The sequence below is a fragment of the Meleagris gallopavo genome, chromosome 33, assembly GCF_905368555.1.
Source record: "Meleagris gallopavo chromosome 33, MGAL_WU_HG_1.1, whole genome shotgun sequence".
In the NCBI taxonomy this organism is placed as follows: domain Eukaryota; kingdom Metazoa; phylum Chordata; class Aves; order Galliformes; family Phasianidae; genus Meleagris; species Meleagris gallopavo.
The window spans coordinates 209609-223829 of NC_139437.1; the positions used below are offsets into that span (position 1 = coordinate 209609).

General features: G+C 41.5%; 1 protein-coding gene across 2 annotated transcripts; it reads left to right on the plus strand.

Moving 5' to 3' along the window:
- Positions 1–1288: 1288 nt before the first annotated feature.
- LOC104916167 (butyrophilin subfamily 1 member A1-like) lies at positions 1289–11744 on the plus strand. Of its 2 annotated transcripts, XM_085214775.1 has the most exons (7): positions 1289–1464; positions 4470–4538; positions 5551–5631; positions 7154–7222; positions 9192–9218; positions 9706–9732; positions 10521–11744. In XM_085214775.1, exons 2-7 carry the CDS (start codon positions 4478–4480, stop codon positions 11087–11089), a joined length of 834 nt encoding a protein of 277 aa, XP_085070901.1. In that variant the 5' UTR covers positions 1289–1464; positions 4470–4477; the 3' UTR covers positions 11090–11744. The 2 variants fall into 2 exon arrangements, with proteins under 2 accessions (XP_085070901.1, XP_010725460.2); XM_010727158.4 differs by lacking the exon at positions 5551–5631.
- The last annotated feature ends 2477 nt before the right edge of the window (positions 11745–14221 follow it).

The window sequence follows — 14221 nt, forward strand, 5'->3', positions numbered from 1 at the left end:
GCAGATCACATCTTTTCCATGAATGCTTCGTTACCTCTAGATCTTGAAAAGCTGCGTGGTCAGAGGCAAAGGCCATCTTTGTCCTCACATGGGCCAAGTTTTGGTGTTGCTCTGGGCTCACCTTGTACGGAATTCCTTCTTCATGCGTTTCTTTCCCTTGTCTGCTGATGACTATCTACTCATTAGTTCTGTTCTCCAAACGTTTTCCCCTGTACTTGTTGTTCAACTTCAAGCAGAAGACACCTGATTTGTTGCACACGGGGGGCAATTCTGCTATGCATCATTTTGGTTTTCCAAGGGTTTAGTGCTTGCTCTCTGCAGTGGTAGCTGAAAGCTCAGTGCTATGGCAGCAATGGGGTCTGTGGGATCCATTTCCCCATCACTGACCAAACCTTCCAAACCTATTACCTGATCTTCTATGATTCTGGGTAATGCAGAGCTCCTGGTGTGAGTGCAACATATGTGGCTGTGTGTTCAACATTTGTGGTAGTGGTAAGGCTTGGAAGGATTTTTGTATTCCTGGAAGGTAGAAACAAAAGCAACCATGACAACAAAAGCAAAACTCACAAAACCAAACAGATGGCATTTGAAAAGGCTCGTGAATACGTACTTCAGAAAGGAAGCCCACTCCTGTTTCTAACAGTGACATTTGGATTACAGGGAAGGAGGTTATGAAGCATTTGGGCTCACATGTAGACCCTTGGATCCATTTGGCTAAGTGTGGAAAAATAAACAAGAAAAACATCTTCCTGGGCACCTCATCCAAGCAGCTCTCACTCCACAATATCCATCCACAGACTTGAAGTCACTGATCATTTGGAAGGAGTGTTTTATCCTTTCTTTTTGGTGTGTGTTCTTCTGCTAAGTAAATAGGAAGCCCCTAAAAACATTCTAATTTAAAGAATCACAAAAAAAAATATTCTAATTAAAAGGAATCAGGATGTGACATGGAGCTAAAATCACCAGATTTCCTATTCTGCCCAGAGCCTCCTCCTGGTGATGAGAAGCAGCATAGCTACAGCTGTGAAGTTGTTTCAACATTGTCTCCATCTTCTATATAATACATCCTCTCTCTGTCTTCCCACACTGAAAATCCTGTTTTTTTTTTACTGAAGGGAAGATGTTAACTTTCTATTTCCACAAATTCTGCAATACCATTACAGCTGTACATGACTAGCATACCTCACATTCCCAATTTTCACTTGAAATATTCACTCTAACCCCGTTTTACAGGCAGTGGTTTAATCCTGATAATATGTTGACTTTGGACTTTGTTGGGCATGATTTCCTCAGTGCTGAGACAGTGCTTCTGAGTCACTGGTTACTAAGAAAAGCATTTTCATTTGGAGAAAAGCAGAAAAGAAGGCTGAAAGTTTTCTCTGGATTTGTTGGTCTCAACTGAAGTGGAACTTGACTATTACTTAAAAGGAACAAAAACTGTGATTTCTGCTTATAGGAGAACAGGTAAGAACGAACAGGAACATGGCACTAATGGACATGGTTGTGATGGGACTTGATAGGTCAAGTTGATGGTAGGGCATGATGGTTTGAAGTTCTTTTCTACCCTAATTGATTCTACAATTTTGCTATTGTTTAAAATGAAAAAAAAAAACAACAAACAAACAAACAAAAACCAATCTGCACATAAAGTCCATGCATCTTCTAAAATATGTACTTGGAGAAATATGGAAATATGGAGAAAGACAATAATGATGTAGTTAATGGGGTAACCTCTTGTTCTGACATCCTATGAAGACTGTTTTTTAGCTTCAAGTCATTTGCATGCAGCAAATAATGATGGAAGTAGCTCACTGCTTCTCTCAGACTTTCCTTTCTCTTTATGTCAGTCACTGACAGAATTAAAGTTCTCTGTGTTAATTTGGCTGCTGCTGCTATCCCTATGGTGTGCATGTAATTTCATGAAGAATGTTAGATAATCCTCTGAAAGAAAAAGAAAAGAAACTGCTTATAAAACAGTCCATATTTTTGAAAAAGGAAGATTGCTAAAATGTCCACTTGCCACTGTTGTGTTTATGAAACGGAGTGCTGGATCATTTCCTTGTGGTGACCACTAATAAGCTCAGTGAGGTTGCATTATTTTGTTTTATTAACTGGCTAATATTTTTATTTCTGGGCTCTACGGTGAAATGTTGTCAGACGTAAATGAGTATCTAGAGAGTTTGGAAGTTTAATTTGTAGTGGAAAAATGAATCCCTAGGTACAAGACCACAGAAGAAGTAATGGCTTTTAATACAGTTTCTTGTAAGGTCTCCTTACCAAAAAAGACTAGGGGACTCCAGGAACCTGTTCTTTATTCCCATCTTATTTACATCAAATTCCAGCTCAGGAGCAATAAACAAAACCAGAGGAAGAGAGAATAAAATTAAGAAATCTAGGATTACAAGGCTCAGCATGGAACAAGGAGTGATCTTCATATGAGGATCAATGATATAGCTAAAGGATTTTCAACTCAGAAATGAACTAGTAAAATGAATAGGGAACTGTTTCTCCCAGCAGAAGCTGCTGCAGTCATGAAGGGAAAGAATTACATTGTGGATTCAAAGCCAAATATTTTCCCCGTGGTTACTGCTGTGTTGTGATACTCACTTTGGCAGAGTTGTGGGATTGACATTTCCTCAGAAAAGATATGGGGAGCTCAGCACAAAAGAAAACAAACAAAGCCCTAAAACATCTACCTAAATTGAATGCAAAAGTAGGATTCATCCAGTGAAATGTCAGTCTGTAGTGGAGATTTTCACATCTGAATTAGGCGCTCTGACTTCTGTTAATATACAGAAGTGATCAGCATTGGAGTGGTAGTCATACCATCCTGAAGAGTATATCAAATAAAAGCCCCATGAGTCTTGCTTCCTCCACTCTCACTTTCAACCAGTAAAAAACCATTTCACAACAGGGTATTACTTGGGGTGATGATTATTTTCCATTTCCTTCAAACTATGGCACCTGAACGCTTCATGTGGGCTATGGTACCACCAAGAAGAAGTTCCAAATGCTAGCTTGTACTGTTAATTATGAATAATGCTCCAACAGTGTCTATTTTTCCTTTTCCTTAAAGAGTTCACTTTATTGGTCTCTAAAGTAGGGAGACTTGAAAGGTTGAAGCCTTTGTCCCTTCAAATGTTTGGTACTCACAATAAACGTGATACAATACGTGACCATGATGAATGTTTAGTACTCTCGAGGTGTAACGTGGCAGGCAGATAAGCATCACACAGCTAATTGCTCACTCCCTCACAGTGGGATGAGAGAGGAAAGGTCAAAGTACAAGAACACGTTGGTTAAGAATGGTTTAATATGAAAGAAAGGGGAAAATGAAGACAGAAGAAAAACAAGCAATTGCTCATTAGACCAGATGACAACTAGAAGTCCCTTAAGCATTCCATGACTCATCAGGGTTTTGAAAAAGAAGACAGGGAATTGCATTTTTTATGGATGGATGTTATGGGAATTCAAAGAGGGACCACAAAAAAAAAAAGTTACCTTGGGGAGTAGCAGAACAAGAGCAAAGCAGAACATATTGTTTCACCTTGTGACTAGTGTGCTGGCAATCTGTATCAATGTCAAAATTAGAATGAGTAATTTGAAACAAACAGAAAGGGGAGCTGGTGAGGAAACACCAGAGAGAAAATTCTGTTTGGGCTGAGTCATGTTCTTCCTCTGCCTTGGAGAAGCTAGTGAAGATGGCTGAAAGGATTCATTATTGCTTGAAACATTCTACCTTTCTGTGGATCACGAAAAAAAAAATAAATCATCTAACTGAGATAATGTTGAAACAGCAAATAGAGTAATGAGGGCTATTTCTAACTTTGAGAGAGGAGTCAAAGAGAAGAATCAAAGTCTTTTCTCTAAGAGGGACATGTAACAAAATTACTGAAAATCCCATTATTTTTATGGATAAAATTATGCAACGCACAGGGTATGCAAATATTCATAAGCTGGATTAAGAATGGAGAGAATGGATGGAAGAGAATGCACTGAAGATAGCAATTATTGTTTGGACTTGTCCTGAAGGTAGCTTCCAGGAATTAGCATAATCAAAGACATGGAATCTCTGTGACTTTCCATGCCTACAACATGACCAAGGAATCAGAAACCACACAGAGGAACGTAACAGTGTGCTGACTTGATCTTTCACTTTCAGTGACAGCCATGGCAGAAAACCACAAGTTCAAATTACAATGTATGGCACGGGATGGAATAAAAAAAGTTTGTGCCATCAGGTAATGGACATTCATGGCATTTCATGCTCCTTCAGCATGAAAAAACCTGACTGAGAAGAGAGTTTGGGGGGCTTTGCAGTTCTTATCCAACTGATCCACAATAGGTCATTTGAATGGCATTCATTCCTTTAAGAGCAATAATAGCATTTTTCTGAATCATGTGCTCAAGAATGGGTATACCATAGGATGCAGTTCCTTTGTTTCACCCAATTCTAATTAAATTTTTAGTGAGTGACATGGTGGAGAAGATGAAATCCTCACTGAGCAGAGTACTACCAACTTTCTGTATCCTATCAGGTAAGGGCAGTTGGATTTCCAATCCAAGTCTCTTTGGAATAAAAAAGAACAAGACTGGCAACTGTCTTTGTCAATGGAGCTATGGGGCTGTGGACCTGGTTTGGAGAATGGAGCGGAGGCAGAGTGGGGATGGCAAGAAAAGTACCAGAGCTCACCAAATATAACCATCTCTGGTGGTTTTCTTCTTTTTTTGTGACCAAGCAAGCATTAAAGTGGATGACCTCAAGAGCAGAAAAATCCAGTGAGGTGCTGAGGTGGCTTTGGAGGGGTCAGGATGAATCCCAGCCAAGCACAGGCAATTCCTGTACTGCAAGGGTGTATCAGAGTGGTTTTAATACTGAGGGAGGATACTTGGAGATGAGGTGATGTTGCTAGAGTGGATGCGTGTCTGAATGATTGTACAGTGCTCAGTGTTTCTATTAACATGCCCATTAGATGAAGGACGGGGAGGGAAGGATCTCTGCTTGGTGCTCTGCATTCTCTAGAGCTGCAGGTGGGAATCTCCATTCTAAAGACAGATTCTGGTGTGGAAATTGCATGGTGCACAACCTCTGTTTGAAGTGTAAGGACTGTATGAAGCCCCCTTGTCACAGTCCACATGCCTAGCTATTGGTGGTAGAGATGAGCCATGTGGGAGCTTGTTGGATGAGGAAATGGCTTGCTGTAGGCCTTGGTGAACGTGGGCAGAGAGCTCTTCCTCTTGGTCTTGCATGGGCAATCTACTGTCAGAGTAGGAGGAAGGGGAACGAAGTAGAAAACATGACTATGAGAGTGAAGTGAATACATGAGAATAGTGCATGGGGCTTTACCATGAGTGTTTCTCAGATTTTGGGGTGCTTTGCAGCATAGAAAGGAAATGCTGCCAACATCGTAGTGCTAAGAGGAAGTCAGGAGGTTTAGCTTGTAAGCTGCTTTGACTGCCTATGTCTTTCCATGCCCATGACATGACCTGAGGACGGAAAGCTACAGGACAGGCTTTACCCTTTTCTTTCATGTCCATTATTTCATGCAGTAATAGACATGGTGAAGCTGAAGCTCTCACTGATTTACAAACGACTGTGCAGCATGCTACCAACTCAATTCTTCTCATCAGGTAAGGGTAGTTGGATTGCCAAGCTAATTCTCTTTGGCTAAGCATCATTTATGGGTGTGTGGCTGTGGTGAGGGTTTGGTTTTCTCCTATCTGCCTTTTAATTGTTGGGACTTTTCCTGTCTGGGATGTGATCAGGCCCTGAAAAACCTGAAGTTGGTCTTTCAGTTTTGCTCCTTTTCTACATGATTTCCAGCTAATGATCTGGCAGAAACACTCCAGCATTCAATTTCTGACGCATGGAGTTATATTCTGGGAAGATGGTATTTCCCATTTGGGAGGACAGTTTTGGCAGATGAAGTACATTCTGTGGGCATGCCAAAGAGACCTCATCAGCGGTGGAATGTGTTTTCTGTTATATCATATTAGTGGTCAGTGTCAAGGGAAGAAAGGGGAGGAAGAACAGAAAGTTGACATGGGAATTAACAAGCATTTTCAGTGCTCACTTGCCTAGAAGGCGCTGGAAGGACCAAACAGAAACAACTATCAGCTACTAGTGAAGAATTTTTCATAGGAGTCTGGCATTGGCATGGATAGAATTGGATCCTTTCTGATACTTTACAAGCTGCAAGAGAGCCAGGAGGCGTGGAATAAGCATGAGTGTGTGAGAAAGGGGTGGGCATAGGGGAAGGGCAGGAGGCTGACTGATGGCAGTGCGCTACACCAAGAGCTGAGGTCTGTCTTGGTTTCTTGGACAGAAATTTTGATGCAAATCTGGCTTAGGCGCAGGGTGAAGGGAATAGTTGTTGCCAGGACTGCATACAATGGGATGGAAGAGAGAGATTCTGCTGCTGAGCACCCAGAGAGCACATTTGAATCTCGTTTTGCTTTGCCTGTGATGTGATCAGGCCAGGGAAAGAGGTGGTATGGTCCTTGACACTTTGATCAATTCCACTTCCACTTTCAGTGACTGACAAAGCAGAAAAGGTCGCACCTGCAACAGACTATTTGTGAATACAACCAAAGGATAATTTTCCATCAAGTCAGCAAAACCATTATCCATGGGAATGTCGAAGATGTGATCAGCTGTGAGCACTGTTTTAAGATCTGGTGGGCATATGCTTTAGTAGGAGAAAAGGGAAGTGAAGAAAAAATAGAGGCTAATATTTCCAGGGTTAATAACAGGTTTTATGAAGACTTTATTTTCTTGCTTGCCTTGAAAGAGCAACTGGGCCCATGCATGAGTGGTTATCATCTGTAGAGAGAGAAAGAATATCATTTGGAGAGAATGCTGATCTCGGGCAGGAAGCGTGACTTCTGTCTGGAGTAAGACAGTGTTTCAGTTGGGAAAGAACTTAAGGACGTCTAGTTCAGAGGCAGCAAATCCTTGACACGTGAGAACATCTAGGTGGATTATTTGTAGGTCTTGTTTCTCTCTTGAATTTCTGATACGGATTACATTTGCGTGCAGACACGAGTCACTGCCGTTGTGGGTCATGTCAGAAGGATCATCCGTTGAGTTTGCACTCGCATTATACTTCTACTTCCTTCCTTACTTTTCATTCTTTTCTGCTTACCTTTTCAGGGATTGGTGTATTATGGAGGTTCATTTACTCATGGAAGAACAAACCTGTGCATCAGTTTTCCCCTTCAGGTAATCCTAGTTTTAGTGTTAATCACTTTTCCTTGGTTCTTCCAAAGACCTTTTCAGCAGCAGGACCTATTCAGTGGTCTTTTCTGGGAGAGCAGAAAGAGTCCGAAGAAGAAGCAGCAAAGGTAGCTTTTAGCAATCCAAGGCAGTGCTACAGGCTTGGGGCAGAGTGTCTAGAAGACTGCTTAGAGGAAACAGATGTGGGGGTACTGGTCGATACTCTGCTGAACATGAGCCAGCAGTGTGCCCAGGTGGCCAAGAAGGCCAATGGCATCCAGGGTTGTATCAGGAATAGCATTGTCAGCAGGAGCAGGGAGTGATCATCCTTCTGTACTCAGCTCCGGTGAGGCGGTGAGGCTGCACCTCGAGTGCTGTGTTCAGTTCTGGGCACCTCACTGCAAGAAAGACATTGAGGCTCTGGAACGTGTTCAGAGAAGGGCAACAAAGCTGTGAGTGATCTGGAGGACAAATGTGATGGGCAGCAGCTGAGGGAACTGGAAATCTTCAATCTGAAGAAGAAGAGGCTCAGGTGTGACCTTATTGCTCTCTAGAACTGCCTGAATGGAGGATATGGTGAGGTGGGGTTGGCCTCTTCTCCTATGCAAGTAGTGACAGGATAAGAGGGAATGGCTTCAAGTAGTGCCAGGGGAGATTTAGGTTCGATGTTAGGAAATTTTTCTTCTCTGAAAGCATGGTCAGGTGCTGGAATGGGCTCCCCAGGGAGGAAATAGAGTCATCAACCCTGGAAGTGTTCAAGAGATGTTTGGATATCATACTACAGCACACGTTTTAGTGGGAGCTATTGCTGATAGGTGAACGGTTTGACTGGGTGATGCTCTTAGAGGTCTTTTCCAACCGTGGTGATTCTATGATTCTGTGATTCTCTGGTTCTACTTAAAAGCTGCTGTTAGAGTGGTGCTGGTGAGTGACTGCAGGCATGCCTGTGACCTGCACAACATATCTTCTTGTTTCCTGTATGTGAGCCTGAGTGTATAAGAGTGAAACGTGTGCCTTAGAATCGGCTTAATCAGAGACTCGTGGTCTGATGTGCAGCTGGTGAGATACACTAGAAGTGAACTACTGTGGAGGCTCTAAGTTAAAAGGGTAACAGGAATAAAGGCTCTCAGGAGAGTCAGCAGATTCTGAACAAGATTCATTTGACGCACATTTCTCACAAGGTTTCGGATAAATATCTGCCATGTTTATACAATTATGAACATCTTGTGTGCTGAACAGGTTCTAAATGGCAGATGTTTAGCACACAGAAGATGAATAGAATATTTTTGATATTTCCAGCATTCTTCAGGTTTCTCGTTATTTTGTCATTGATGAAGAAAACTGTCTGTGTTTTTACATATTCTTTGAATTTCATCATTCTCGTTCATGCAAATGCTTTTACAGTGTCATCCACTGATGTACTCCTATTGTTAGAACAATGCTTGGTGTAGATAACTCACAATCATTGCTCAGAACAATCCCATGCCACTTATAAATTCTTATGCTCAGAGGTACTGACATAGATTAGCAAGTGCTTTCTCTAAGGAAGTCATGTTTCCTCTTTTGAATAATTGTTTGCATGGCTTCTGTGCAGTCTGCTGAGCTCGGTCTTGGCTGTCATGGAAGCAAAGAGCTACACTGAAGTTTCTGAGCACAGTCATGGCATTCTTGCTGCATGCCACCGGATTTCCTTACTGATGTACTTGCACTGTATGATATGGATGTGTTGGAGATGGCTAGAATATGTGGAGACTCTTTTAAGAAATGGTTTTCAAGTACCTTGTACCTTATTTGCTCACATCCATTCAGCTGAGACACCAGCTGACCATCCTTTTTCTACTCTGTTCTGGGTTTCTACTGGAGTCAGGAAATTAATCCCCTATCGGATTCCCTGAGATGTTTCTGAGATGCAATTGGAGCCCTGTGCCCCATTCCTGGGGAAAAAGAAAGCTAATTGTTTTTTTCTCTCTTTCAGATTATGACAAACTGAGGACTGAATTAGGTAGGAGAAGCCAATTGCTGACTTCTGAAAATATCACAAAACCCACAGGGATGATTCACACAGAAAAATACCAGAAGGCAAAAGCTATGATAGGTCACAGGCTTGATTTAATACACTATAAGGGAAAGGTTCCAATGGAGAAGACCTACAAGCCAGTAGTTAATACTTGGGAAGAGGTTTAACTGTTGGTGATGAAAATTTATCCCTATATTAAAATGATCTTTGGCAAAGACTCCAAGGCCTGAAAGAGCACTGAAACTCAAACTTCATCCTCCAATCCAGTAGAAACCAGAGATGCCTCACTCTGGCAAATTATTTTCATGTTCCCCATTCTCTCGCCAATGCCACTGAGACTCCTTCTGTTCAGAAATCTGCTTAGGTTTCAGGTTGGATTAGAGACCTTTCTAACAGTGGGTTGGTAGACAATGTGGGCTGTGTTTTAGTGTGACAGACACACTTACTACCTATGTTACTCATTTTCCTACAGAACTTGTGAAACGACAACGCTACAAAGGTGAGAGTAAAACTACTTGTGGTCCTGAGCCCTTTGATCACAACAGCAGTTTGGAAAAATAGCATTTTCCTTAGAGAGCAGTTCAGAGAATATTTCTGTCTATGGAACGATGATTTCTTCCCTTTCAGAAGCTGTTATTACAGCTAAATGGCATTCTTTCCCCTTAGGAAGAAAGGCCCTTTATATCTTTCTTTATTTATTTAACTGTCAGCATGAATGAAAGACTTACTTTGAAGATTTTAGTTGGAGCAGTTCCATGGAACCTGTTATGACTTCCAGTTAATTAGCACACATCTGACCATCAGAAAACGACCCAAGCTGGGTTTCAGCTGTGTTTTGCTGTAACGTAGCCCTATATTTGACCATGATAATTTGATAACCATAATTAAATGAAAGGTTGTTTTGAGCTTTTGGCTTTACCAACAGGGGAATGTGAGGCAACGTATTTTCCCTCATGTCATATCTACTGACCTTCAAAGATGAAGGGACAAGTTTATAAATCTCTCATGCTCCACCTTGGAGCTGTAGCTTGGAAATAGATAGGCATCTGCTAGGTGTTTATTATTTGTCAGATAGCAGCCACCCCAACATGGGAGACAAGAGGCATAGGAATAATAATAGTAATAGGAAAGCAGAGTCTGGAGGTGTCTTCAAGCAGGAGGCTCTTACATCTGACAGGGGTGGTGGAGAATGAACAAGTAAAACGTGGATGAAGTGACACAACAGAAAGCCTCAGTAAATCAGACCTTGTGATTCCTGCTACTTACAACATGACTTGATCATTGCAGTTGATGTCACCCTGAATGCTGACACGGCTCATCCCAGACTGGAAGTGTCTGAAGATGGGAAGAGCATGAATGATACCGGTGTGATCAGACAGGTGCCCAGCAAGGAGGAGAGATTTGATTGTCACATTTTTGTGTTGGCGAAGGATGGATACACATCTGGGAGACAATACTGGGAAGTGGATGTTGGAAAGAGAAGAAACTGGATGTTGGGTGTTGCTTCTGAGTCTGTGGCTCGTAAAGGGACCGTGACTGTATCCCCAAAGAATGGCTTTTGGGTCATAGGGTTAGCAGATGGGCAAGAGTATTGGGCCCACACGGATCCTTGGACTCGTTTGACAGTGAGTGGTAGACCACAGAAGATTGGGATCTTCCTGGACATCTCTGCCAACAAGCTCTCATTTTACAATGTCAAAAAGAAATTGGCTTTGTACACTTTTACCAATCTTGGTGATAGCAGACTGCAAAGGAAATTTGTTCCCTTCTTCTCAACAGGTTCTGGTGTTTCAGTGCTTGACACTGAGCCATTGAAAATCGTGCAGGGGTTTGATGATGACTGGTTGTATGACTAAAACACAGAAGTGAGACCAGACTGTAGTCAAAAAAAGCCCCTGATTTTGTATTTTTCCAAGAGAAACTGTCTACATCCCATTACTTTCATGAGATTGAAAGCAAATATTTCAGTAACTGTTTCTCTTTATTTTAGAAAGCATTCCAACAATCCTGAGAGGGTACATTTAGAAAGAATATAAAGAAGGAATTCTTCACTGCGATCATAGAGAGTCAGTGGAAGACGATACCCTGAATAGCTGTGACTGCTCTATCGACAGAATTGCTGTAAGTGAGGTTTGATAGGGTTTGAGCAACCTGCTCTAGAGGGGAGACGTCCATTTCCATGGCACAAAGGTTAGACAAGATGATCTGTAAGGGTCTCTTCCTAATCAAATTATTCTAAGCAGGTAAAACTGTAATAACAAGTAGAGCGTGGTGTGAAGGAAGATCATGAGAAGCAATTTGTGGCAGATTTTTTTGGCAGAAGCCCAGCAGCAGGCATGGGAAAGTTAGGAGACAAAGATATTATGCCACGCACACGAAATATATTCTTTTGTAATATTGGAAGTTCATGTTAACATCTATTAGAATTTGAATGAATGCAAGTATGGTAATGTTACCGTATAACTTTATGTAATCACAGTTTAAATAGCAATAAATGATCTCTTTTTCGCAGATATTTGTCCACAGATCTTACTATTTTCTGGTTTCTTTTGTTAATCCTATAAACATCCAAGGGGTTTACAGAATGACTAAGGTTAGAAGGAACCTATGGAGGTCCTCTGCTGTTCAATCAGGGGCACCCAGTGTAGGAGGAGTTGGCAAAAATGCCTTCAGACTGCACGGATTAACAAGAAGATCCTGGCCAAACTCAAACAGAAGAAGAAAGCCTACAGAGTCTAGAAGAAAGACAGGTAACTGGGATGGAACACGAGACATTGTTCATGTAGCTAAAGATCATGTTAAGAAAGCTAAAGCCCAGATAGTGTTAAAAACTTGCTGTCTGCACTCTTTGTTTCTTACAGCCTTAACCCTAACAAGGTTTTCCCATCCCTCCTCTTCCCCCCCTCCCCTCCCCCCCCCCCCTTTTTATTCCCATCTTGTTATTTTGCCTGATATCACTCTCCTTGCTTGGTATCTGCAAACCCTGAAAATCATGGTAGTGACACGTGGATCACAACATGAAATGGGCATGAAAATTGCCCATCTCTCCCCAGTTCAGTTTCTTCACTTCATAGTGGAGAAAAATAATTGTAATGTACAGGAAAGTAGATCGCAGTGATTTCGTATTGATAAATATGATCTAGCAATACAAGTGCCAGGACACTACACAGCCAATCGATACGCAACCTTCTTGACTGATTGGTGTAATCCCCATTTCACCTAATTTGAACCTCACACTCAGTAGTATTGAACCAGTGCTCTCCATTTTAACTCAAAATTACTCTTTCCTGTCAAAAATTCTTCTCTGGGTCAGGAGATAAAATTGCTGAAGATATATTCTCTAACTTTTCTACATGCACAGTTTCCTATAGGAAAATCTAATTTGTAGTTAATACCCAGCACAGGAAATCTCCTTTCTAGGGGATATTTCAGCTGATTCAGCCAATTTCAGTTGATTCATCTAGTTCATTTGATTCACTTTCTGCATGCTGTAGAGCAGATTACATTAGAGCAGTTCTTGCCTTTCAAGTCCATAGTCAAGATTTTGTGTGAGGGAAGTCAGAACACTGATAACTGCCTTGATTTGTGTTTCCAACTCTGAAAAAGAGTTTGGAGTTGTGATTCAAGGAGATGTTGGATACCTACAAACTTCTGATCCAATAAATTCTTCATGTCCTGATGGCTGAATCTAATCCCAACCATCAGTCATTTGATCAGAAGCCATTGTGATTACCTGAGGTGAGCAAAGTAGAAGATATTCATGAATACCAGGCACTGGTATTCCTTTCTCACAGCTATTGATAGGTAGGATCACATGGAAGACTGGCAGGAAGGGCAAAGTGAAACAGAAGAGCTAGCAATTCATTAGGATGACAAGAAGGAGACAGAATGGGGCAACTCTGAGCTCACATGGGGAAAAATACACATGGAATGTAGAAACAGGGACAAACAGCCAGAGGAAATGACCAAAAACTATGCATGCTTGCATGGTTAAAAAGAGGAAGAACACAACTTGGCCTGGATTGGAAATGGTGTGGGATGTGAAGGTCATCCTGAAAGCTCAAAGAAATCTTAGTTCTGCTGCCAAAGGGTGAGAGTGAACTAAAGGTGACATGCCTGGGCTCTCATATAACCACAAGAGCGCTTACACTGATGGACGCAGAGCGGTGACATTACACACCTTCGCTTTAGGGAACTCATCCTCCACAGCAACTGGGATAATGTGTATCTTGGCAATTACCAAATCAGGCTTTGACCAAGGTACCATCACAAAAGGTCATAATCCACCAAAGTAAACCCCAACAAAATAACTTCTACAATTTATAAGACTTCTACTCATTCTCGGTATGGGAAAATGGTATTCACTTCTTGGGGTGTTTGGTCAGAGACATACAAAGAACAGTGGTTCACTTCTTTTTAATTTCATTCTATAGATTTTAACTAAATAATGATTTCTGATTTTTTCTATTTCTATTTCGTAGTCAAAACACTTAGAGAAAGAATGTTCTGATTGCCTAATGTTACTTTGTCAAGTGTGGTGAAACTTTTTTGCAAGTTTCAAGTGGAGGACATTCAGGTCTCTCCTACTGCAGATGAAAACAGCAAAAGAATAAATGCAAAAATGTTACGCTTCTTAAAGATACCTGGCCATCATCCTGTGTCAGAGCACAGCAATAAAGAAAATTTATAGAGATGGTTTTTTGCTGACAGTTCAAATGCAACTGGGAAAAGATTTGGATTTCCTAAGACTGGTTCTATCCATCTTGGAGCAAACCTGAAAACTGTGTTTCTCTGGTCCCACCTCATCAGTAGATGCGTAGAACACAGTCAGCAGTAGGCAAAGAGTGCTTTGATGTCATCTTAGAACTGATGTACGTCTGGGTAGAGAAATCACACCCTGAACTCAGAGCTCACCCATTCCCTTTGTCATGGTCCTTCTCCTGGTGTAGAACGATGGATGCTGTCAGATATTTGTTAAACCTCATTAC

Bases quoted from the DNA above. Each gene is read 5' to 3' on its own strand.
- LOC104916167 (XM_085214775.1), top strand. From the start codon at position 4,478: ATGGTGGAGAAGATGAAATCCTCACTGAGCAGAGTACTACCAACTTTC. The intron at 5,632-7,153 runs GTAAGGGTAGTT...TTACCTTTTCAG, and splicing joins AACTCAATTCTTCTCATCAG to GGATTGGTGTATTATGGAGG. The intron at 9,733-10,520 runs GTGAGAGTAAAA...TGATCATTGCAG, and splicing joins GAAACGACAACGCTACAAAG to TTGATGTCACCCTGAATGCT.